We start from the raw sequence: 27,363 nt of genomic DNA on the forward strand, positions 1-27,363 counted from the left end.
ACAATGTAGAGAGCAGTGTAGTCCATGTTTTGTAATTGTAATGTACAGCATCTGTCAAGTCTGGAAACACTCTTTTTATGTGTTGGTTTTTCTTTTATTTCAAGGCCATTTACATTGTAGATTCTAACTGAAGGCGTTCATTTATGTAGATTGTTTATGATTGTTGAAAACCATTTCAGACGACCACCTTACAAAGCTGATTGAGAAAATGCCAAGATATAGGGTGGCAATTTTGAAGAATTTAAAAGGATAAAACATATTTTGAGTTATTTCACCTTTTTGTTTCCGACATAATCCCATGTGTAATCTCATTCATAGTTCACGCAATGTAAATAGTGTTGAAAATGAAGAAATTCCAAAACGTGAAAAGTGTTTCCAAACTGTTGACGGGCACTGTAAGAGGACGGGGATGTACGGAGTGTGAATAATGATTTGAACTGGCTTTCACATCCGTTTGGCCACTTGTTTGAACTTCTGAGTGGTTTTATAAAAGAGGGATCTGGGTTTCTGGGGCTCCAGGAGGCTGAGGTTGCCTTCAGAAACGCTCCTAACAACTCTTTGAGGCCTGTTCTCTTCTGAACCTGAGGGCACACGGCAAACAACAGTGTCAGGAATAAACATGAGACAAAGGGGAAAAAATAGCACATCGACACATCGTTCAGAGAGTGACGTCAAGCCGTGGTTTACGCTTCAACTTAAGACTGGCTCCTCTCCTGCGCAGCCATGCCTCAGAATACCACAGCACAAGCATCTCAATACTTCTAAACCACAGTGGCAGAGGGTTTAACACTCTCTCTTTGCAGCAAGGACAGTTTTCTGCGTAGCGTTTGTATTTTCTCCCCATATTATACACCCTATTTACATAAATCTAATGACAATCGATGTGAAAGAATTCAGAATGCAGTTTTCTGATTAGACAAAGTAACTGGATACGTTACAAAATACATTTTAAGGCAAATATTTAGATTTTCTGTAACTCAATACAATTTCAAAGTATTCTCCCCAACACTGACCATAACCTCCAGCAAAATAACCCTGACCAAGATCGAGAGATGGGTCCCCAGTGGGAGCAGTGTGGTCGCCCACTGCTCCTGCCAGGCTGCCCTGAGGCACTGACTAAAGAGGATAGGGAAAAATGCAGAAGACAAATTTTTCCAAATGGATTATAAAGTCTACAAAAAAAATGACTGTAAATGATCAGCCAGTGTTTCCCAAAGGTGGTGAAGTCCATAGTGGCCCCACATCATATTTTGTCCCCTTTATAGACAAAAAACATGCTGAAAGAATGGTTCCTTTTCCAAATTATGCTTGTAGCTTGGAATATGATCATAAACATAAATGTAGCTCGCTATACTTTTGAAAAAGTGATCTCTAAAGAGTAACTAGAGGAAACAAGTGACATTTTTGCCTCGAAAAAGATATTACATAAAATTATTATTCAGTTAAAAATTCTAGAAATTAAATTGAGCAAAAAATGTGTTGTAAAGTTGTTGTAGTTGTGTAATGACAAATAAAGCACCTTTTATCCACCTGAAAATAATAATCTTATTTCAAATAATTGAGATATATTTTCTCATTACAAATGCGTTGAGTTGTTTATACTTAATTGACTTGCCCCACAAGCATTTTATTTTTTAATTACCAACTCAAATCAAGGAAAGACTTATTGCGTGTGTCACCACAGTGGGACTGGTGTGACAGCTCGCTCACAGCAGGTTGGGCGTGTTATCTCACCTGTGACTGTCCTTGTAACTGACCACTGTGACTAACTTTTTTCTGTTCAATGTACTATATGTCTGTATTTCTCTTCTGCCAATTAATGTTTCTTTACCTGCCTTAGGATGTAATTTAGCGATTAAGCTAATTCTGCTACATTTACATTGAGGCTTGCTGCTGACGCATTACTGATCACTACAGACCAAAAGAAACCGCTCTGACGTTGCAGTTTTGGAGATACCTGAACCAAGTCCAACCTGTGATCAAACTACTGGGAATTTCTGTCACATTTACAGTTATAGAGATAAATAATGACTAACTGCTGAACCAACAGTGCAAAGATGAAGCGCAGGGTTATTCAGTTCAGTGGGTAGTTGCTGATAGTTTCCTGTAAACCTATAATGTGCACTGGTCATGCTCTCACCTCCTGTCCGATGCACCCGGAGTGGTTTGCGAGTCACAGATGGGTCTTTCTTGATACGTTTGGCTGCAGAAATTCCTTGTGAGGCATCCTCTTTGATCACACTACGATTTGAAACACACAAAATGGCTTAAACTTCACACCAAATGCATTCGGTAAATTATCCAGAAAGAGAGAATTACTGGTTGAATTTGCGTTTTCCTTGTGCAGATGACGTCATCTCCATGTAGCTCGGCTTGCCTCGTCGGATTTCTTGCAATGAAAGGATTGGCGGCCTACAAGGAAAATGTTTAGTAAGTATATGTCTAAAAGTGCTGTAGGTTCCTAGTTCGATTCCCAAGCTAGGTGGGGCTTGTATGTTCTCACCCGTGTCTTAAGGCACTCTGGTTTCACCCCATCACCCCAAAAACCTCTAAACATTTGAAGAGACATTCACAAAATTCAGCCTGGACTAGAACTCAAGAGGCTGAGGCCAATAAACCTGCCATATGTGCTACAACCAAACGCCAGGGCAACTGAAGTCTTGACAAAAAGCAATCATTAGGACCGTCTATGTTGTGTTAATGATTTATCCATTGTCATCACTTGAATGAGGATATGGCATTCACTAATTTCACCCCAGGCATTCGCTCTGAATCCATCCAGCAGACTGTAATCCCACAAATCCAGAGACTGTGTCAATGGGCCGGCGCCTCCACTGGGATGATTTGATATGAAATAATACATTGTTGCATCACAAATACTGATATCGTTGGGTTTTGTTGTGTCGTCTGCCGAAGGGAACAGCACCAGGACGTGGCTCAGCTCCCTTAAGCCTCTTGAGTCTAATGTTCCAGTTATTTTCCCTTTTGTCTAGATCGAATAAGGTTTTAGGGATTAAGCCCCTTCGGATGGTTCAGGCAGACTGTGCTTCTTACAAAACACTGGCATTAAAGCCACACAAAACCTATATATAGATCTTGCAACAAAGGCATGACTCATTTATGTTTAAGATTCAAAAACCTCTGTTTTTGACTCGTCTTAGTAGTTAATAATTTAAGAAAAACAAGCAAAAGTAAAGGCCTAATTCTGAGCATACTCACTGCTGACACAGAGTGAAACAGTCTAAACAAATTCAGGAACAATAGCTGCTGGCTATTGGCAAGACGGCTTTAGAAGTGGAGGCAACTTGAGCGCTGGAATAAGAACAAGTCTGATACGGCGGTCAAGAGCAGCGGTTTTCAAACTTTGTCTACCAAGTACCAACTCACTAAATATGTGGCCTTCCTAATGGGAATAACATTATATGAAGGCTATGCAATTAATCAACATCAAATCCAACTACAGTCACAGTTGGGGCTGGGCATCGTTAAACGAGACCACTATGGTATCGGGAAACAAATGTAGATACTACTTGTACCTATATATTCATATTTTCCTTTAGATATCAAGTTTTGATGCCTGTTGGGTCCGGGATCAGCACTAAAGACAGTTACTTGGTTGTTTGATACAAATTTAAAAGAAATGGTGTTTTATGGAATAAATAAACATGATTGTTCTGTTGTATGGTTCTAGTACGTATTGTTAAAGCACTGAAAGAATAACGGTACCCAACCATAGCCACAATTATCACATTATACAGACTATACAGAGTTTAAAAATGTTAAAAAATGATGTATTTTCCTCCCTCTACATGTTCCAACAATGTCCTAAGGTGTAGAATGATCTCAGACCTGTTCACCACAACTGCCTCTAAAATCCTGCTCTGTCACTCAAAAAGGTGTTACTTTGGTCCGAAGTGCCGTCATGCACAAGCTTAATATAGAAGGTGCAGTTACACGTATGACCTGAGGTGGCAGTAGTGAGTATAAAATGACTAACTTGCATCTAGCCCCTTTAATACATTTAATCATCAAAAGAAAATACCTTTTAAGTTGACAAATAATCATTTGAATAAACACAATTTCAACTAGGACTAAAATAATGTGTCAATGAGCCCCAGCCAAAGCTCAAAACAGTAAAGTAAATCTACAATGATGAAGTCCTGCAACGTTGTTATGTGAATTTGATCGCACTGCTGACCTCATGCTCATGTTGGCCTTGGGACGCTGCAGAGCTTGACTTGGACCCGGAAGAGGGTCAGACGTATTTTGAAGGGGACTGCTGCTCCCCCCCAGAATGATGGTTGCATTGGTTTGGTCCTGTGCGTCTCCGACCTCAAAAGTGGCGTTGGGGTCTGTACTGCTAGCCTGCGACGCGTTCTGGATGGGCTCAGGGGTGCGCTGCAGGGGAACAACCCCGTCCTCACATATAGGGAGGTGAGAGAAGGTCCCGGGACACTGAGGGGCCATAGACTCGGAAAGGTTTCTTCTCGTGGGGGCCTTGGGCGTCACGTCCCGTTTGGCGTCTGTCTGATGTGCATTTCCTAAAACACAAAGGGGTCGGAAATTTGCCACAAGTTACAGATATTTATACATTTTTGGAATCTATGTATCCCTTTTGCACAGTAGTCGGTTAAAACGTGAAAAATGTTGTGAAGCATGGCCTTAGAGTTACTTAGTAAATACAAGTTTTCGAGCGGATATCGCTATCTTAAATATGACGTCAACAAACACCACGAGGTTGGCTGAGGTTGCTGACATTGCAAGAACTGTCTTTCACCATTTCTATGAAAAATTTTAGTCAATGCATTTCATATAATGGCTCTTAGTTGAATAAATGTCTGCATTTCAGAACTGCAATCGACATTTCATTACAATTCAGAAAAGGAAGAGCCTTGAGAATTGTCAGAAGTTACAGACCCTTTGACTGAACAGGCAGCCTTCAACACGACTATTTAAAAAATGTCACCATAGAAATCACTTCGACTGTGCTCTGACGTTTATCATGGTTCTGGAAAGTACTTTGTATATAGACGCCATAATCTGCTTCTTCAGATCAGAATCAGAATAGGTTTTATTACCATTGTCAGTGAACAGGTTCACAAATCGAATGCACCAAATTTTCTTCGTGCAACATAAAATTAAACTATTAAAAAATATATATAAACTATAAAAACTTTAAAACTATAAGGACATACATAAAAATAGATAAAATATGATACAAATAATTTAGCTCAGAACAACCGCATTAATGAATTTACAGATGCATTAAGTATTAGCAGCAGATATTGTGTGGACAATAGAAATAATATCAGGAGCGTCTTTATCATCAGGGTTGCACAATATTAAAATATTTGCAATAGTAAATAACTGTATTATACGCTCATAATATTGCAATTATTTTATTCTTTATTTTATTTATTTATTTGTTTATTTGGTCGGAGCAGTGCATGTTAATGATCACTCATGGAACTCATGCATGAGATTCTAGCCATGGACTAATCCATCCGTTGTTCCACACTCGTACTCTCAAACACACTCTCACTATTGTACATGTTTTTAGTGGTAGGGGAAACCGGAGGAAAGCTACGCAGACACAGGGGAAACATGCAAACTCCACACAGAGGCTCAGAACCTTCGAGCTGTGAAGCACGAGTGCTAACCGCTGAGCCACCGAACACCCAATTCATCATTTACTAAACCATTTCAGCACACAGTTACATTAAACTTAAGTTGATTGCGTTTCACTTCTACCTACGAAAGCTTCTTCACTTTTGCGGTAAAAGTAAAGCAAAGAAGCAGCTTCCAGTCCAATCCACAATTTAAGCTTCATTACGACAACCTGGACAACTGAGAGCCTTCACAAACACTGAACACACAAAACTTGTTTTGTCACATTAAATGGTTTCATTTCATTTAAAACCAAAACAATGGTAAAAACAAAAAAAACAAAAAACCATGAAAGTTTTCTTTTTAGCACATTCTTGTTTTGGTGTCACAAAAATGTCTAAATCTCAGTGTGATGGACCTGGGAAATGTTGCTAAATATTGTGGCCTCACATCATCTAATATTGAAATGATAATTTGCATAGCTTTTCCCCCTATAAGTTTCCTGTAAGTTAAAGGTGTGATTGAGACAATGAAACGATTTGGTGTACTGCACCTTTAAATGTTAACTATTTATTTATTTATCTAACATCTTCTGCAGTTCTTTCACCCTGGTCCATTCACAAAAATGCCACCCCCGACAAAGCATCCTTGTACAGGTTGCTGGTGTATAATAGGGTCAATGTGTTTTGGTCCGACACGCCTGCATCACATTATGAAGGCCATTATAGTCATGGCATTTCCTGCAGAGGTGCTGTGTGTGTGTGTGTGCAATGGGGAGAGAGGGCAGGCAAGGAAAATGCCAGAACAGTAAATGCAAATGAAAAGACTGATCCCTAAATATCAGAATGCAATTTTTAGCCAAAAGTGAGTCAGCCTCGAGGCTGGGCGGCGGTGAGACGGAGATAAATGCGCCCCATTCTGCCGCGCAGAGTTGTCCTTAGCAATAAATGGCAGCAGAGTTCCTTCAATCACATATTTTTGGCTTGTAGGGGATTAATACATGCATGAGGTGCTATTTCTGGCTGAGGCTGCGCTGAATCAGGGTCGCCTGGTTGCCGCTGCCTGTTTTTTATAGTGCGCCTTTTCTGGTTGGTGGAGCAGGGGAGTTTACGTTGTGTTGACGTTTTTTCCCTGCCCTGCTGTGGATCTGCATTTTCATGAATGGAGCTCGAGAGGGATTGGGAGGGTTAGGCTGCGAGAAGAGGAAAAACAGTGCAGAGTAGGAGGGAACGAAAGCTACAGGACAAAGGAGAGGCTTGCAGATGTCTAATGTCTGACGCTAAGGAAAAGTGGTTACAGGGAAGTAATGGGACAACACACAAAAAGGTGACAATGCCAGATAAGAAGGATACGGTACAGTACAAATGTTACTGTGCGAACAAGAAAGTGCAATTATTCTGCTGCTAAACCACAAAACGCATTTTTAAAACTATTTAAGGATTCAGTATTTAGATTTTGCTGTAGAAAACCAGCAGCCAAAGAGTTAATACGCTTCCAAATCCCCTGTCCTCTCTAAAAGTGAGGAGATTTGATTGGTTTAGCTGGCTGCAGGGTGGAGCTTTTTCTCATAACATGCTGCAGTGACGAGCATTAGGAGCCCAGGAGGCAGTAAGGGAGTGACAAACAGCACCGGATGAGATTAGAGCAGTCAGTTAAATAACAGCAGCGCCTTCTGTAAAAACATTTGTCATTTAGCTCTGCACCAGCGTTCACCCCAATGAGTGTGTGTGTGTGTGTGTGTGTGTGTGTGTGTGCAAGCTGCAGGCTTATGGGGCAAGGCACTGCACAACTTAATATTAATAATAAGTACAGGGGACGGGGGCATTTTTTCATTGCTTGATTATTGATAATCATGCAATGTTTGTAGCAAAGTATCAGAAATGAACAAAATGTGCATGGAAACATATTTTGGTCGTTGTAATGCTCAGAAACTGCAGAAACATTGATTTTTACTCCTCCTGTTCTTATACCATTTTTGCTGTTGTAATGTTATCTTTAAAACAAGCAGTTATATTTTGTTTGTGTCATGATATTCGATACTGTTTTTTTGCATACCTTACAAACAGCAATTCAGATCTCATCTTGTAGACAATATACTTGCAATCTAAAAACATGCTCGACTGCCATTGCGTCACATTGATTGATGATGACTGTTATGGTTAAAGAAACGCCTCCTTTGTGCATGTGCAGATTATTCAAGATGGCTGATTACATTTAAATTACAGCGTCATTATGCTCTGTAATTAATAACAAGCATAACTGTGAGTAAACACATGGCACAATTAGAAGAGAATGGGGCTTCAGCAGACTGCAGTCATTTTGTAATGGCCGAAAATGTTACTGTTCTTTCATTTTCACAATATGCTTCAAGGCAGCACAATATCTAAATTGTTGTTATTGCAATATCAGTGGCAGACAGAATTACACATTTCAGCCCAAAATTCTCTGGCCAGAAAACCACAATTGCAACTTCGCTGCCTACGGGTCGGAGGCCCCAATACACAACGTTGGTGTGTATTGGGGCCGTGGTGACGTCACAGCTCTACTTCCGGGGTCGTAGATGTGTGAGAAACTACAAAAAACTCTTTACTACCACAATCAATATTTCTGAAACTCAACAGAAAGTTACTGAACATACTTATTTATCAGGCCCAGAAGCCAAAAATGCTGTACCTACTGCTATAAAAGTAATATTTACCAAAATAGGTACTTCCGGTTTAGCAAAGATAAATGCTAATGGCGACTTTAGTAAATAATACTTTTTTTAGCAGTAGGTGCCACATTTTTGGCTAATGAGTCTGAGAAATAAGTAGGTTCAGTCACTCCCCGTTGAGTTTCAGAAATGTTGATTGTTATATTTTCCCTCTATTAGCCGGTACCCAGAAGCGGAAGTCGTGATGTCACACTTAACAAACGTATAGAATCACACAGAAGAAGCTAACAGGCTAGCGGGCTAAACTAACTGCGGGCTAGCGCCACTTAAACAGTATTTACAGTAAAGCACAAGTAAAAAGAAAAAATCTCCTTTGTGTAATTGGATGCACAATATCCCTTCTCCCTTTGTCTTTTCTGTCAGCGTAGTATTTACTCTGACGGACATTTAACAGTAAAAAAACACAACAAGCTATGCCACCTGCAGTGGCGCTTATGGCCTCTAGGGGCATGAGTTACTTAGTTCTACTTTAAATACTTTTTTTTTTTACTGTGTCTGCTAGCTGAAATCTGGCAGTATTTGTTTCACAACAGACGAGAATCCATCTTGTGCAGTTGTGCGCTGAATCGTTTGGATCTGCAGCATTGGTGGTTTGAGCCACTCACGAGGCAGTATCGCTGTGAGGACGGGTGTTACATTTGCCCACAAGAACTTTTCTCAATGCTTTTTAAAAACAGGCTGACACAGGCAAAACGTAAAGTATGCTGCTGCACGATTAAAAACATAAATTGTTGTTCAATGAAAAAATGAATTGCTTAAGATTTTTGCTTAAATGTAATGGAGCACATCGTGTTGTAGTGGTTTTAGTAAAATGTTGCAATAATATCACAATATTCAACGCAAATATCACATTTTCCCTCATATTGTGCAGCCCTAATACATCTAAAAAGTGCATTTCCAGTTTGCAGCTATGCGTGCTATTTGCGCAGATCTCAGGGACATTAGTGCTGAATTTATGACTAGCGCTTTTTTCCCCCCACGTCAACATATTTCAAGCAAAACTGTTCACAAAACCATCCACCGTTTAACCGTCCATGAAAATAGTCTCCATTTGCAACTCAATTAGACAATTACGGGCACATAAACACTTGCAGAGGAATGTGCGGCCTGGCATCGCTCTGGCTGTTGACAATGAACCAAAAAAGTGAACATGGACAAGCCCTTGTACTTAGCAGAAGCAAAACCTCTTTATATTTTTATTTAGTTAAATTGTTCGCTGGTTACTTGGCACAGCCGTTTTCCACACAATTTTCCCACAATATGTTTCAATAAATGAGGACCACCTGCAGTAAATGTCATTACACCCAATTTGAACAGCAATATTTCACAAGGTTTTTGTGCTACACCTTCCCGAAGGCTCCCCTCCATGCTTTCCCCTCTTAAAAAACTGGCTTTGAACATTCACATCATTTCATATTCGGCTTTGGCTAGGCCTGCTACACCACTGTAAATCACACTATATTACATGTGTCATTTTTATGGTGCATTTTACAAGTCCCAATAAGTATTCCTCACTCAAGTTGAAAACAAGTGCTCCTAATCCAGATACAAGCCGTATTGCCATGCATTGGAACATTATGAGTGTTTTGTGCTTGTAATGACCATTGCACAGTCTTGTAAAGTGTTAGTCTTTTATCAAATGTGATTGATTGGGTGCAGGGTGGGGATTTAGAAGGAATGCAGGGGTTTAAGGTGAATAGACACAGAAAGTTAAGAGGCTGAGAGAGGGACGAGACATTTACCTGTTGGCGATGAAACGCTGTAGCACAGGGAAGAGCGCTTAGAACGTGTCTCTGAACCTGTGCAAACAACAGTGAATAACAGCTTAGTTTATATCACAAATGTTAGATGGCATTTTCATTTTAAACCTACAATGTCATTTTTTAAATATCATTTTATAAAGCCATGAGGTAAACATTTTCAAATCTCATTTTTATTTAACTGATAATTAGAAGTTAAGGATTTTCTGATGTAGATACTGATTCTTTAAATCCAACGAAGTTGATTGCTGATTCTGTATTGGAGCAATACAGAGCAGTGCAATGACTAGAAAAGCAGGGAAAACAAGTGTTTTAAGCTTTATGCAGGGATACACGCATTTTTAAACAGCATTCCTCAAAATGGTGTCCATCACAAGAAACATGTGAGTAAAACTGAACTTATTTAAGGCAGTGGTTCACAAACTTTTAGCGTCAGGTCTATCTCATAAGATAGTTGACGTTCCAAGTACCACCAGGCTTAGACCAAAGATCAAATCAGGTCTAAACCAGGTCCAAAATAGACCTACATTGGAATAAACCCTGTCCAAACATAAACACTTACACGTATCAATGAAATGATCTATGATTAAAGTCTAACATAGCAGATGAACTCCGAGTACCAACAGAGGAACACCTACCACGGTTTGAGAACCACTGAACACGTCACTGAAACGGTTTTAAAACTGAAGACATTTTGCTTTCATCCACGAGGCCTCTTCAGTTCTACAATTCTTCTGGTTTACAAACTGGGAGTAATTCTTGTGGGAAGGAGCTAAATGTGTCATTACCGTCACACTAAGGGTGGATTTATCTCATTAAAAATTGCCCTAAGTGGGAGAGTATCAGCTGTATTAATCGCTAACCTGCTCATTATTGGCATAACCAATTTTCCAATCAAAAAGCCCACATGCATTGGTTACCAGATCCAGTAGCCAAAATTAGTTGCAGGGAAAAAACCTGTGAAATTTTTCAAAAGTAAATATGCATGCTACATAACATTTATAATGGTAAATAGTCTCAACTTATACATCGCTTTTCCACCTACATTAGGCTCTCAAAGCGCTTTAACAGCAAAGATCCACTCACCCATTCATACTCTTATTCATACACCAATGTACGCAGACACTGGGGGCAATGTGGGTGAAGTGTCTTGCCCAAGGACACAATGACAGTGTGCACTTTCAGGAGGTGGGATTTGAACCCCTCGACCTTCCGATCATGAGACGACCCGCTCTACCATCTGCGCCACTGTTGCCCCAAATAATATGTGACGGTAAGAATTGTCAGTCGGACATACTGCCCATGACAAAAAATTGTGCTACCATATTACTGTGAAATAACATTTTTTTGTGGATTTTTTCAGATGAATTTAACCCTATAGTGCATGTACTGCTTGCACCAAGTCCAGCATCATGTGAAATTCATACAGTAATTTGTCAAATAATTTAGTAAACTCAATAATTGGAATGAATTGATCAATATCCAGTGTTGTAAGCATTCCAGCAGGCTCTGCTTGTATCCTCTGTGCCTTAGCTGCATACCAGTTTGTTTTGATGGGAGCAGCTTGGGGACAGGTGCGGGGTTTGGTCTGATAAATGATAGACACGCTGGTAGTAATGGAGTGGTGTTGGCGTGTTTTGGTCGGAGCTCTGCTGTCCGTCATGTCCTGTGTGTCACGCGGCGCGGCTGTTGGGTCATGTGGGGATGACAGTTAAAAATGAACAGAGCTGCCGCACGGTCCCACAACAAACACTGGAGCAGAGCCAGGCACAGCGGTCCAAACGGGACAGCTGACACACGCCTGACATGTGTATAACAAAGAGAAATATGCTCACGCTTTCACAGAGGAGATTATGTTGCACGCTTTGTGAAAGCGATTACAGCAAAATTATATCAAAGCATTGATAAAATATGAATGCCAACATTTTCTTCAATTCAGAACAGCTTTGAAATTCAGAAAATATTTGTATACTGGGTTGATGCATTTAAATGTCCAAATATAATATTTGTATTGTGTTTAAAGCAGTGGTTCTCAACCTTTTAGAGCCGCGACCCCCCATTGTAACGGTTTGTGACCCCCCGCCCGGGTCACACCGTGAGAAATCGGAACATTATCCTACATAATTCTTAAAAAACAAAGAAAAAAACAAATGGCTAAAATAAAATTCATCAAATTACGAACATATAATGGCACTCTGGTAAAATAGCAAACACATGCAACAATATAATATTATTATATACGTTAAAAAAAGATTTTATCTACATGATCTGGCGACCCCCCAAATTCATCTCGCGACCCCCTCGGGGGTCCCGACCCCCAGGTTGAGAACCACTGGTTTAAAGTGACAGTCTGAAAGATTACACAAAGGGCTAAAGATTAAAAAACCCAGTATACTTTGCCAACAACTACATTCTAGTGTAGTGACGTAAAATAAAATAAAAATACTTGGCCAGGTTTAGTGTAATTTTGAATGTACTTTGCATGTCAGGGAATGCACACTCACTTATAATCTGCAAACTAACAGTGAATCACACCTGACATATAATCTCATCTTGAGCTACTGACTGTTTATTTCCTCCCATTGGTTCAACCTTCTGTGAAGCCCAGTGAGATCGGCCCTGTACCATGTACAACATGGATTTAATTAAAAGGGGACTGGTGATTTATATATGTAATTCATGCTTAAATAACTTTCCAATATAAAGCTACCTTGTCTATATTACTTTGTTCAGCACAGAGAGAATGAGCCCTTGCTTCATTAAAGGTCCTATATCATGCAAAATCGACTTTTTAGAGCTTTTAGCCATGTTGTTGCTATTTCCTTATCAAAAACACCCCCAGAGTGGTTTGTGGCTTCATTCACGCAGCTCTCAGTAATCGTCCTGAATCCTGCTCTCTGAGCAGCTGCTCCTCCCTCTCCTGGTGAACGACTGACCTGTTCAGTTGTGTCGACACAGCTGAACGGAAGTGCTCGACGTCTGTAATGTAATGTCTTAATTCTATGCTTACGGCCGGATTTTAATTTGTAAACCACCCTTTTCATTATTTCTGTCGTAAGAGAGATGCAAAGAGAAAAAAAAAAGGATGTGCCCGAGGTGCTTCCAGGTCAGCTGTGGCCAAAACAAACACATCCCTGAGCGTCTGAACAGATCAGTCATGTTTGTGCTGCAGCTGAAGATGGAGCTCGTTGCAACTTATTCTGGTTGTTTTTCTGTGACTGTCTCTGATGGATGTTTGGTGAACCTTCGCCAGAATCAAAGTGGATTAACTTTTATAACCAACGCGAGTCCCATAATGTAAACAGCGATGGACCAGAGCGGTGAGTCAGTCTAAACGCGGGTTAGCATATTAGCATGTGTGTTAGCCATTTATGAAGCTGTGTTGCAGATGTCAACTCCTTATAACTGCATTGTGAAGTATCTTCACTTATTGCTGTTTATTTATATTACGGTAAAGTATGTGCGGAGAGAGCGGGGGCGGAGTTAACTGAATCGAAGCGTTGTGTCTTCCGGGTTTGAAAAATACCTCCAGAAAACACTTATATTTATAACAAAAATGAGTGCTCAATAGCGGTAGAGGTACAATCATTCATATAAATGCCTATACTTAACTTTGGAATGGCTAAAATAGCATGATATAGATCCTTTAAAATCAACCTTTTTATGTTTAAGATGGAACTGATGTGAACTTGATAATTCACGATAATATATTGACAATCAATAAATGAGAAATAAACAATTATAAATTTTTAGTCTCAATATTTAGTGTCATGTTTATAGTGATATATTTTATGATCAAGTACTTTTCAAACAAAGCTTTACTGTCATTTTCGAGCTTCAAGCCTTCAATAATATCTTTCATAATGGCAATATTTTCGTGGCTCAATATACTGATACTGACATTTGCAGTTGTTTATTTGAAACACTTACTGCAAGGACTGCTCTGGTGGTAGTGCAGATGTGAAAAAGACAGGAAAGGTGCCAGTTCACTGCGGCAGCCCAAGGCTTCAGTGTCATTTGTCCCTTTTGGGTCATCGCCGTTTCCTTCAACCTTTATGGTCGGCTCCGCCCTCTCCTGGTCGGCCCAGACCACGCCCCTCTCCCTGAGAACCAGGTGCTCCAGCTCCGAGCTCGCCTCATGGTCCATTTTTGTATCTAACCCAATGCCACATAAGGAGGAGTAGTGCCGACTGTACGCGGGCAGGAGAATGTTCACCATTCTGAAAGGCAAGCATGTTGACAGGTTCATTCACCACGCAGACAAAATAGCATATTGTACTAATCCCCTTAAATAAGAAAAAATGTAATTACTTGAAATAGCCTTAATCAAATATCCAAAATAGAGGAGCTTGATTAGTAAAACTAATCCAAGTTAAGCTTTGTGTTCAATCAACCTACTTTTGCATGCGTTTGTTCTCCTGGTCCTGCAGCGTGGTGAGCTCAACCATCTGCTTGATTTGTTGTTTCAAATCGCTCACCTGCAACTCCAGTCTGTGGCATTGGAGCTCCTTTTCCAACACCTGCACAAGGTCGAGGCAGCAAAGTCAGAGCGCAAGTACGCACGTCAAACCAGCAGTGAGTTATGCCTGGGCCCCAGCAGGGAGCCCAGTGTACGCGGAGGTGAATATGCACTTTTCATGTAGGTTTTATCTGAAAGATTGTCAGTGTTGGGTGAGAAAGAGGGGAGAGGCACTCTGACGCAAGGAAACTATGAAACAACAGCATAGAGAACATTTGACCAGAGATGCGTCACAGTTGTGAGCTTGTTCTTGGAAAAATGGTAAAAAGGAAAAAAAAAAAACATGGACATGGCTTTAGGTAACTGGCTTCTGTGTGAAGGATGAGTAAAGGCTATTGATTTATTCTCTTCAGTGATCCACGAATGAGCCGGAGAAATAAAATGAGCACGGCTCTAATTACTGGGAGAACAGATGGGAAGAAAACAGAGACAGTCACGACACCAGTGAGACAGCCTACCTTCTAAAGTAAACAAACAAAAAACAACAAGTGATGGGTTTTGATGGCTCTAACGCACATTGTAAAGTTTTAGTCTATATCTAATTAAGCAGCTTGGCTTGTTAGAGTGAGTCAACAGGTTAGAACTTGTGTAATTAAGTGGACTGACAAAGTGTTGTGAGTAGGACAAGTATTTTGCAGATACATTTTAAATTGTGAAGTGCTACATGCCTGCTGTGAGTTGTTAAGTATTCATAACGAATCACTGAAAATACTTTTTTACAAAGGCTTGCATCATGCGTCAGGTTGCACTCACCTCTGAGATGTGATTATTTGTCTTTAACAACTTCATTTCATTTTCTACACGGTGCAAGCAGCTGTCATTGTCCAAAAAGCAAGTTTTTGCCTGCTTCAAACGTTTGCAAATGTGCTGCTGTTGGGTGCGCAAGCTGGCAATCTTCCGCTCAAACTTACAAGTGGCCTGTAAGAAAGACATTTAACAAGTTCAAGGGTAACTAAACAATTTGAAATGGCTGAGCCCAATCATGGAAAAAACATACTTACTCTAAAGCAATGGCAGGTTCTAAAAAACTAACTCTGTCAACTATATTTTTGTGTTTTTTCTGCAGTGGACACTCAGTGAGACTTAATAGCAGAGCATAGCCCATCAAAAGTATCAGTGCCCTTGTGCAGAAGGGGCACTGAGAGGTTTAGCGAACTATGGGAAGTGAAGTGATGAGTCGGCAGCGGTGTTCTGCAGGAGGCTGGACTCTGTGGATCGCAGCGTAAGCAGCACGTACCTTCTCAGTCTTTTCTTTGGCACAGAAGTATTGGACCTGCAGTTGGTCCTCCTCACAGTAGCGCTGCCGGAGCTCGTTCTCCTTCAGCTGCCTCTCCAGCTCCAGCTGCTGCAGCCTGATCTGAGCACGGCTCGAGAAAATACTGTGCAGCGCCTCCGACACTCTGGAGACAAACATCATGTTGATACTCAAAATGCCTGTTATCACTTTAAATCTATAGGAGGGATTCTTGCAAATTTCACAACAAAGCCATGCACTAGAATAGCTTAATGCCAATAGAAGCACTCTATTCAATTTGAAGAGCGCACAACATCTTAAAACGTCCAAACATTTGAATGGGTTTTTAATATTTTGTAAATGTTATATAGCATCATGACATATACCCTTCTTCACAATACATAAAAAAACATGCAGTATCTGAAACAAATGAGACACAATAAATAAAAGATGTGAGCACAAGCTGTGCAGTTTATACAAGGTCATAAGTTTGTTTTAACAGCACCAGAAATACATTTCTGACGTATGTGCTGAATATAATCCTCGGGAAAAGAAGATATACCAGATTAGATGCCAGAGCCTGTCTACGGAGGCTGAAGAGGGGAAGAAGAGGCAGCAGGTAAATAAGAGCAGAGAGCCATCTCTGAAATGTGACTGCACTCTTCAATGTATCTCAGTGACGTAGGAGACGTCGTGGCCTTGCTAGACTGCTGAATTTTTAATCGTGCAAGAAGCGTGCTGCTTCTATTCAGAGCCGCTGTGTGAGTTGTGAATTCTGATGCCAGTGAATGAAACATGTGGGAGTGAGACTCATTCAGCTTTTCTGTATCCCCCGCCCCAAATACCACTGTGCACTGAATACATATTTGCGACACACGCAAGATACAAAGAGGGGGGTCTGCACTGACTCACAGCGGCCTTCAACACAAACCAACACAGGATTCATTTCTATGGACCACAGCTTTAAGCATTTAGTAGACTGCAGTGCACGCATATCAGCACTTTTTGAAAATCTAAATTTAATAGCATGATTTGTAAAGAATTGTATTCTTCTACTCAACCAGTAAGCAACGTTAAAGTAGACGTTGTCTGCCAATGGGTTGACTTTATTTTTCTGAGAGGGACATAGCCTGTTTGGGTCTGAGGCGATGTAATCGCTAAAAGCTTTGTTTTCCTAACTGGTTAATGAGGGTTCAATGCATTTGGACAATAAAAAGAAACACTCTCCACCACTTATTGTTAATTTCTGCAAAGCACTATCTAAAACCTGTGTGTGATATATGATAAGAGAAATCTATAATCTTTGCTCTGCAAAAACAACCCAGGTAAGACTTTTTAACTTGAAAGCAAAGACTACAAAAACAACAACAACAACATATGACAAAACGTCAATGCACTTCTAAAATGTGCCAAAATATTTGGTTTTATAACTGCTACAAGAACCATTTATGTTGAGGTTTTCCTGGACGTAGCGTTTCTAGGAAGTCCTAGTGCCAGTACAAAGGATGTGACACAAACAGGTTTGTTCAGAAGAGAAGAGAGTAATTAGACTGATGTGTTCAGAAGGCAACAAGGGATCAGGCCCAGCCTAATGACATGTGGGCAGCAAGTACTATAGACAGACCAATATGGTATTTTGGGAACCAGCACATAGACATTTAAAGAAAATTTTAACAGTATTTTCACTCATTAATAACACTCGTCGACCTCCAGAATAGGCCAAAGTTCAAACATTTCATAGAATACTTAACATTGTAGAGGTCACTTGATTGCTGAATGGGTTAATATGTTTAAAAAAACACTGGAAAGATGCTGTAACCGCGGGTTACATGAACCATCTACGACTGGTTTTACGAAAGGATCTTAATGAAGGGGCAAACACTTTTAACAAGTGTGTAAAGGCCATTTACTACTTTGATGATGATGGTAGTGATGACAACCATTGGCGTAAAAGAAGTCAATGCTTGTGTCACTACATTACGCTGTTAATTACTGTAGACTTACCTTTTAAACTCTGCTTGCTTCGGTAACGTGTTCATAAAAGCTGCTCCTGATGACAAACCTCTTTCCTCATACTCCTTGAGTTTTAGCTTCAATTGTTGAATCTTTGGGCATGTCAGAGAGTTGAGTTAGTATTAAATATGGCAGGACGACATGGTGTAAAATTTATACCAAGATCTAAAAAATATATCAATATATTCAGCCACATTAATTACACCCAAAAAAATACTTAAGTGCTTTACTCGGTGTACAACTATATAGCGAAATTGTGTTCAGTTGTTAGTCCTGAGCCGCTGCGACTGAGCCCCGCCGCCTCTGTGGGCCAACCAGACCAGTATGTTTTTTGGAGGTAGGGGAAAGTGTAGCACCCGGAAGGAACATGGTTAGCTGCCTTTAGTCGATTGGATAAACTCATTTCAGGTAATTTCATTCCTTTTATTAAGCTAAATTCACTTTAATAGGTCTACCTTCACCTGGACATTAATGTACCATTTCAGCCATCTACATTAACCAACAGCAGGCCTAAAGGACACTAGCCTCACACTGCATGGCAGATTAGCCCAATGGAAACAAATAGTTAAGTTTGCATTGTGTAGTCTTAATGCACAGCACTTTTCCAGTTGACAACATAACTTCACTACAATTAAATTTTCTCCAAAGTTCAGCTTTCTCGCTAAAGGCTGAAAAAAGACATAAGAGGTAAAAAAAAAATCCTTGTGAATCTTTAAAGTTTTTAAGAGTCTGTACTCTGCGTTTAAGCTGCTCTGGGTGATAAAGTAGCATTAGCTGCACTCTGTCTGCTCTGATTCCATTCAAAATAAGCTGCAATGCACATGCAAATATATACGGTACATATGTTGTGTCTTTACCTCTTGCCGCTGCTTCTCACAGATCACTGCATATTGACCAATATGACTGTCAAGGCTCACAACATTACTCTTGAGCTGGTAAAACAAAGAAGACAATTCAGTTATAAGGCATCAGTTCTAACAGCGAATCCTAATACATCTGGGCTGATGTGTATACGTTACAATAAGTATTGCCTTTGGATAAGGTATTGCAATACTTTAACTTGAATGAATTAATACTTTCATTCGGTCCATAGAAAAAATAATAATAATAATAAAAAAAAATAATAATATAAACTCATAATACAACCTGCCGAGAGTGAGGCGCTTGGAGCGCAATTTACACAACCAGAATTTAATTGAAAAAGAAAACACAGCAGAGTTTCAAAGAGCTTTAAACCAAGCCTTTTTTTTTTAAACTTCATCTAAACTGGTAGAATTAATGATACCAGCTGCAGCATTAAAGGCCCAGAAAAAACAGAAAGAATTTGGTCTTTAACAAAAAATCAGGGCCAGAAATCACAAATGTGACAGAAAAGTGAGTAGATTCATTTTTTTCGTTTATTTAATAGGCTAAGACTAAGCCTTATTTAGCCAAATGAATTTAGTGTTATAGTGAAAATATTAATGTGGCAAAGCCACATAAATGACATTCACGTATATTATAAATAAAATGCTTAAAACCTCTTAAAGAGCCACATGAAAAGCAGCTGCGTTCCAAGTTTCGAGTGCGTGGTAATCACCTCGCCTCCCTTTAAAGTAGCTAAGGGCATAGTGTTTTCTCTAACGTCAGCAGAGCACTGCTGTGGAGGGACATGCTTCATTCATAAATATCATTTGGTTGTTGTTCCAGTTGCTGTGTTTCAGTGCCACATGTCACACTTTGTTTCTTTCTGCCGCATGTCTCTGCGGTGGCGGCAGCATCTTAACACATACATGCGTGTGGACCACACGTGCAGGCAGCTGCGTGTGCGGGAGGAGAACACAGGGACAGGAGCGATAAGCGCTCATTTCTCACTTGCCTCTTTCATGGTTTATTTTGTTGTGTCACTCCAACATTACGGATATTACACGCCCAGCCGTCGTATCAAAGGAACGAGTTGTTGGGGTGGGGAAATGTATTCATTTTAACGTCATAATTTTAACAATTTTAACACTGTGGGTTAACGCGGCAAGGCTCCCGGCCCCGCGATAAAACTTTACACTACTTGTATTGTGCATTGTGAGTGTTTGGGTCAACTATCAACCATGTGACATACTATAGTATACCTTTGTATAGAAGAACATATCGTGACATGGGGTATTAAAATACAGCAGAGCTGTATAACAATGTGTTATACACCTTCACTCACTGCCTGTATGAGTTAGTGGTGGTCGGGGGGGTCCAATGGTGGAAATTGGCAGCTTCGCTTTGGTCAGTCTACCCCAGGGCAGCTGTAGCTACAATAGTAGCTTACTACCACCGAGTATGGAGTGACGGAATAATAACCACAAAGTAGTGCTGCTGTGAAGAACTTGTGACAGGCTTGCAAAGGCTAATAAAAGTGTAAGGTAGAGAGATAAAAATATAATGTCCCAGTCCTTATAACAGGAGATTGAGTTCACACAGATTTTACACTAACCGTAGACTTGATCTCTTTGGCCCTGTTGGCGTACTTCAGCGTATTATGAATGTCGTCATAGGATTTAGAGGAAGGGCTGACATTAGCAATCATAACTGTCCGACAGTTGCCTCCCAAAGAGTCTTTGAGGATCCTCGTCAGCTTACTGTCTCTGTAAGGGATGTGAGCTTTCTTGCTCTGAAACAAAAGAACATTTGTTGCAATTAAACTGTAGAACAAATTTAACAAATGTGTTACATAGTTAAGTGATGAGTCAGGGCCATTGTTTAATCCATCAAAATGACTGCAGAGTTTGAAGCCTTGAATACATTACTTGATAGAAAAATACAACCTTTCTATATTTTTTTCAGAGCTTATTCTGACTCCATGGGGCCAGGAACTAATAAAAAATGCCTACATCTCAGGTCAGCATGTACCCCTCTCTAGGCAGGTATGCACTAAGTTTTTACGATCATTGCACGCATCATCCATAAGGACACTGAAGATGCTGCACAAAACTGCTCTAAACAAGACTGAATTCCTTAAAGTAGACATAGCACCACAGACAGCGATAGTGTTGGTCTAAAGTGTGTCCGCAGATGGTCTGTGCTTAGAGCGCTGTCTGTAAAATGGCATTAAACTGCCGGCACTTAGGTGAGTCACACTCTCTGGGGCGTTGGGACAGCGGAAAGTCAAAGTTAAAGTAAAATGATCTTTTGTGGTTTTACAGCTGTTCCAGTATTTCAGAACACATCTGGATTCAGAGGTTTAAAGGTTGTGTTAGGCCCTACATAGCAGCCGTTTCTTCTGCACATTAAATTACTTTAAGCCCATTTTAACACAGCTGCAGGTAACTTAGTGTATACCCATAGGTGCAATTGGTTTGCCGTTGATATTTACATTTAGTATTTTGATACTGTGTGCACCAGCTTAAAACTTTATGTTGCAAAATCTATCACTTCTCAGCCAGAAATTTGTACCAAGAGGAGAAAAGAAAAAGACCTTTATGGCTGGTGAAAACAATCTGTTCATGTAATCCAACCCAGACTCTATAAAATCTACAACATTCAACTTTTTTTTTTTAAAGAATTCTTGTTTTATGCATAAGATGCTGGGCTTATCAAAGTAGAAGGCAATATTGAACAAAAAGATGTTTCAAAATGTATCTAGCCAAAGGCGAATTACAACAAAACCTCAATGCAGCATAGCATGAAGATGACATAGTGAACCGTCTTTAACAGAAGCAGCAGGCATTCTTCTCACTCAAACGAATGGTATGTCAGCCCGGGACACGAGTGGGGACATTCTTTCCTCTAAACAATGGCCACAACATAAATTTCCCTGCCTGCCTACATTAAACAGTGGAGCGCCAATAACCGCAGGGTGTGGAGGGATCAAGCCTAAGTCGTGGGCGTTAATGTAGTCCAAAAAGATCAAATCCTCAGCCCACAAGTTCAGCACTCAAGTATGTAGTGCAAGTGTCGAGGAACCAAGCGATCAATGTCCACGAAACAGAAGTTTGAACCTAAGAATGGAACGACCTGTTGAGGGAGGATTGCCTTTCAACACAGCAGAGGGATGTTTCCTAAATGAATGTGGTCTGCCTCAGCTGTCTCTCCTCAAACATGGAGTGTAAAATGAGAAGAGTGCTGCCAGGTTAATGTATGCAACTGGAATAAAATAAATACTCGGCACTCAGTTGACACACTTCCAAGGCTTTTTGTCAATTGAAGGTACTGGCTGCACTTAGAAAATTAAATGAAATTTCGAGACCCAACAGCATCAATGCTGCGCAAAGAAAATCTACATATTCAAATGCCCTTTATAGATTATTCCTTTTGAAAGGAACACAAGTCTGCATTAATGTATAAACTATACTCTTTCATTTCAGATTATGACAATTATTTCTTTAACTTTTATTTCCTTGCGAAGAAGCCGTAAAAGAAACACAGTTACAATTTCAGTTCTCAAAATCTGGACTTAAAAGTATTGAGTGGAATAAGTTCAGTAGTTCAATGTAGAGGACTAGAGGTCAATGGATCTATCACATACAGATCAACCCTGGACACAATGTGCACCCGTTCACACTATGTCCAAACCAGACACAGTCCTTCACCGGACCGGCACCACGAAGAGCACTTGGTCCCACTCCTTCACAGTCTCATCTCATCTTTTCCTCTCTTGTCATTTTTAACATCACGCTACACCTCCTTCATGCACTTTCATTCAGCATTTACAGCCTTTCTACAATCTCACAGGACATGAACCTGCTTTATTTAGCCCACAGTGAGTTAAACACTAGCCTGGCCACGCCTGTCTGACTTCCTACATTTATTAGATACATGGGACGTCAGTCTGGGACCCCTCGGTTTGGGCTGCAATTCAACTCAAGACTAGAAGTGGGACTAACAAGTGCAGAATGAATCGCAGAGAGTATGTAGTCCAAACTGACAACAAATGTCGATGTCAGGCCCAAGTGTGATTATTTAGAAAGACTGCATAGTCGTGCAGTGGTTAATGCGATTGCCTCACAACAAGAAGGTCCCGAGTGTGATTCCAGGGCTAGGTGCTGCCCCTTCTGTGTGAAATGCCTGTGCAGTTTTCTTTCTCAGTTTTACCCTACCACTAAAAACACTTCTTATTTACCTCATAGTCAAATGACGTTTCAAAGCCAGTCTTAAACCTAAACGGATTAAATACATTTAATAAATAAACTCACCTTGGGGTCAGCGAGTGCATTGATGACATTCCCCAGAGCGAGAAGAGAACGATTTATGTTTGCACCTTCCCGTAAACGTGCCCCCTTGGCATTCGTATGGCTTGCCCGCTCTGATCCAGCCAAGTCAATGAGGCTCATTTTAGCGACACATGCATTCGTATGGAGACTGGCAGATTTGTCCTGCTGTCTCAAATATATCTGGAAAACAAATAAGACAACCAAAATTATTTATGGCAATACATCGACAACCAACAGATACTTTTTGTTTGGCCTGTACATCATCAGGTATGTCTGCGCAAACCATTGGCTTCCAAGTGTGCAGTCATTTTCATTATTGACAATGTTTTAACACATATTTGATGCCCTTCCAGATTCATTCAATAAAGTAAAATATACAAGTAATGGTGATGTTCGTCTTCTATTCAGCAGAAGCATGTGCTGTTTTGAAACAATAATGCATATTGTCCTTGTTTTGTTTGTTGTATGAATTGAGGTACCTGAAACACTGCATGGGAGCGGGAGGAGGTGGCATTCATGTCTGTGGGGTGCTGCGTCCTGTTTCTGTTGCCAGAATCCAGCGCCTCAAGAATGTGCTCTGCAGATTTGGGCTACGAGAAAAAGAGGAGCTCAATGACTGAGTGTGATCCAGTAGCATGTGGAAAACACAGCAGGTAAACATCAGTGGTTTACACAGTCACTCACACCTCTCGCACAAACTGAATCTCTGCCACAACCATATGAATAAATGAATGAATAAATAAGACAAGCATTACTACATTTGTGATAAAGATAGTGGGGACTTTCTAAGGCTGAAAAATAAATTATTTAAAAACATCAAAATTCTCATTTAAATATGTATCAAAGTAATCAGATTACATTATAATATCTAATTTAATATCTTTTGTCAACCTTTCATTTTCTGCGTCCTGGCACAGAATCAAATTAGTGTGACTTTAACCCAACAGTGCTCAATTTGAAGAATATTTGAACTGTAGGAGCGGTTCTCAAACTGTGGTAAGTGCACCACTGGTGGTACTTGGGCTTCTTCCGGTGGTAACTCGGGTCATCTAGAATTTTAGACTTGATTTATTCAAATTAGAAATGGTTTCATTCATGCTTTAGTTTAAGTTAGGTGTTTTTTTCTGGTTCAGACATGATTTACACCCAGTTTAGACATAATTTAGTCCAATTTGTCCATCTAATTTCAAGACAACAGTGTTGCATCCCTCTGACAAGCTTTTTCCATATTATAATAATTTCTTAATCACTTTGGCTGATAAAAAGAAGCTGCATAAAATAATTCTTCACACCCAATATCAACTGTGGAACTCCATCAGCCACATCTCCCTCTCATTAAATAGACGTCATCCAACAGGCTTTCAATTTTACAGAAGTTGAAAAATGTAAATAAAAAAAAATACTTGCCTAGACCTGAAACAACTACTAGGTTGCGTTCACGTGACATCACAACATTCTAAAGAGCCGATAGTTTAAAATTGAGGTGGAGGGCAACTGACGGTAACTATGGTAACTGACAAAATGCATGTATTTATGCCTTTGTTTTTTGGCTCATATCTCAGTCATTACTGGAGGAATCCACATGAAACACAAACTATCACAAAGTTCATTGTCTCCTCTGTCGGCATATATGAACAAACAATTATTTTCTCCGAAAAACATCAAAAGGTGGTGACAATATGCAAAAACATGAGTGTGATGTTGTCCAAAAGAAAGGACTTTCAGACATAAAGATAATCTCACAGGTTTGTGAATCCAATCACGATCAAATACTGAAGAGGAAAAACATTTGTCATTTTTCGTTTTGGAGATTTCTTCCAAAAACTCTAATTTCTCCCATAGAATTGGATTGGCCCTGACCTCCATCTGACATTATGACATCATCACATTCTAAATCATGAACACCACCTATTGATTAATTGACAACCAACTGGTTATTACAATAATTGACTTAACTATTTTAGTAACAGAACATTTTGTATATTTGTCATAAAATTGTGTGTGTTTTTTTTTAAAGATTTGGCCATGTAGAGTGTTCTGTACATAGCAGATTTCATAAATATCTGCCTGTGTCTCTGGGCAATTATCCAGCCTGAAAGCAGAATGTGCTTCACCCTTTGTTGTTGCCAGTTTTAATACTTAAAATCAGTTTGGAAATAAACATATAAGGACACTCTCTCACCTACCCCAGCTCCTGTCCCAGATAAAGTCCCAATCAGTGCCTGTGCAGCCTCCAGTCGTTAAAGCTCAGTGACTAAACTCTGGAGGTTTCAAATGAGAAATGCCCAGTTCATAGAAACTTGTGCTTTGAGCAAACCAAGTTCAATTGTAGTGACTGTTTTATAAAGCACCAAGAGCCTCCTACAAAAATTCACTTTAACTTTATGCCATCAACATGTTCTCAGGCGGTGTCAAGTTTGAAAAAAAAAAAAAAAATGTCCATGCACCTTTCACAGCCAAGCAATTCATGTAAAATTAACCTGCAGATGAAATACTTCACTGTCCAAAACAATTGTTAGTTAAAGCCATACTTGCCTCATAATTCTGCAAGCAGTGTATGTCAACAAAAATGTAAATTGTCTAATATAGATGAAAAGCTGACTGAATGAAACAGTGCAAAGCAGGGTACCAACCTGGTGCAAAGTGAGGCCTTGTATTACCACTCCTTTCTTTCCATCTTCTCGCACTGCAAGAGGACCCTCATTAGACAGCAAGTCTCTAATCTGCTCGTTATAAACCTGTAAATAACAACAAAGTTTAATGCTTTTATTATAGAGGTCACAAGTAAGAAAACATTGCCGAGATATAACAAGAAGCACTGTGTAATGATCACCTCAAGATATGAGAAAGCAACATTGAATTCTTTCTCCTCCTTGGCGTCGTCCATCCGTTTGAACAACTCTTTCATGGTGCGATACATAACCCCAGGGTTATTCTGCGAACCTAACATTGTGTGTGTCTTTCCAGCTCCAGTGGCTCCATAGGCAAACACTACAAAATTATAAATAAGCATAAATCAAAAACAGCTCACTGAATAAAATATAAACAAAAATAAAAACACATTTTAACACTGCAGTCTCTCAATGGTTTACTATAACAGGATAGAAGAGTCTTTCAGAAGCACTATTGTGAATCAGGTTTAAGCTGACTGTGGTAAGGCGTTTTAAGGAGTTACCTGTGCAGTTAAATCCATTCATCACTCCTTCTATTACTCCTTTTGTGGTGTTCTCAAAGATATCCACTTGAGTCGAATCTTCTCCAAAGACATGGTCAAAAACAAACTTGAGGTCTTTGTTAGCCCTCTTGCTGATGTCTCTGTTTCGCACCCTTTGAGATCGAGACCCAAAACAAGATACATCTTGTTGCTTAGGGTCAAATATTAGCATGTGGTGATCTACAACTTGGACAACATTGCGGAAGCTGTCACGCTTTTCGTTCTCGTTTTCTGGCCTCACGCGAACCACCACCTTCACGTGGCTACACACATCACTGGCCATGGTTGCTGGTCGGTTTCTGGAACAAAGAAAATTCAATTAGAAGTCTGATTCATCAACATAAGGGATGCAATACACAGCAGTGATAATGTTTTTCTGGAGACCTACTTTGGTTTAGAGTTCTGCTTAGGTCAGGTATAGGCAATCAATAGTTTTAGTCATATGCAGCTCTTTAAATGCATATGGTTCTGGGGTTCTAAAAGTGTGCATATCCCTGGCTTAGGTCAAGGGGAAAAGCATTATTCATTGACTCCATACTCAGTGGTGGTAAGCTATTATTGTAGGCACAGCTGCCCTGGGATAGACTGATGGAAGCAAGGCTGTCAATCCGTGCCATCACACCACTAAACTCATTCATACACACAAACTGCATCTGCGGAAGCCGGGATACGAACTACCAACCTCTCGTTATTGGACCCTCTCCACTATCTCAGCCATTGTCGCCCAGTTATTACTAGGCCAGTTAAACAATCAACCAATGCGGAATACCGTTGTGTTTGGTAGACACCATACTTTACACAGACACCGCAGCGGCGTAAACAACGTCAAACTACATTGCCCAAATAACAACACGTGAATAGCAACGATGTTCCTTTTTCGGGCCATTTTCAAAAATAAAGCAGCAAACACAATGCATCTAACGTAAAGTTCCCTGACGCGAGTCCAACTCTTAACCAAACCTCCCAATATTAGCATAGCAGGCTAACCCCCCCGTTAGCTAGCTACCCACGGTACAACTGCTAACGGCACGCTTTTACTACACGATTTAACTGCGCGTCTCTTACCTCGCACTAACGCCCGTTTGATTGGGTTTGATTCCAGCAAAATGTCATTTCGACGTGACACTGG

General features: G+C 40.1%; 1 protein-coding gene across 1 annotated transcript; it reads right to left on the minus strand.

Moving 5' to 3' along the window:
- Positions 1–82: 82 nt before the first annotated feature.
- Positions 83–27,363, minus strand: kif18a (kinesin family member 18A). Its single transcript, XM_079555378.1, has 18 exons — positions 27,300–27,363; positions 26,196–26,533; positions 25,854–26,011; positions 25,654–25,758; positions 23,500–23,610; positions 23,003–23,200; positions 20,305–20,481; positions 18,704–18,778; positions 17,838–17,938; positions 15,837–15,999; positions 15,353–15,517; positions 14,479–14,600; positions 14,011–14,300; positions 10,063–10,119; positions 4,199–4,541; positions 2,320–2,412; positions 2,141–2,241; positions 83–581 (listed from the first exon to the last, which is right to left on the minus strand). The coding sequence occupies exons 2-18, from the start codon at positions 26,515–26,517 to the stop codon at positions 445–447; spliced, it is 2,718 nt and encodes a 905-aa protein (XP_079411504.1). The 5' UTR covers positions 26,518–26,533; positions 27,300–27,363; the 3' UTR covers positions 83–444.

Source organism: Gobius niger, assembly GCF_951799975.1.
Source record: "Gobius niger genome assembly, chromosome: 4".
In the NCBI taxonomy this organism is placed as follows: Eukaryota; Metazoa; Chordata; class Actinopteri; order Gobiiformes; family Gobiidae; genus Gobius; species Gobius niger.

Excerpts from the sequence above, each read along its gene's own strand:
- kif18a (XM_079555378.1), bottom strand. The coding sequence starts at position 26,517 with ATGGCCAGTGATGTGTGTAGCCACGTGAAGGTGGTGGTTCGCGTGAGG. Across the intron at positions 25,759-25,853 it reads TTGCTTTCTCATATCTTGAG|GTTTATAACGAGCAGATTAG; the intron begins GTGATCATTACA and ends TGTTATTTACAG. Across the intron at positions 23,611-25,653 it reads AAGGCCTCACTTTGCACCAG|CCCAAATCTGCAGAGCACAT; the intron begins GTTGGTACCCTG and ends TTTTTCTCGTAG.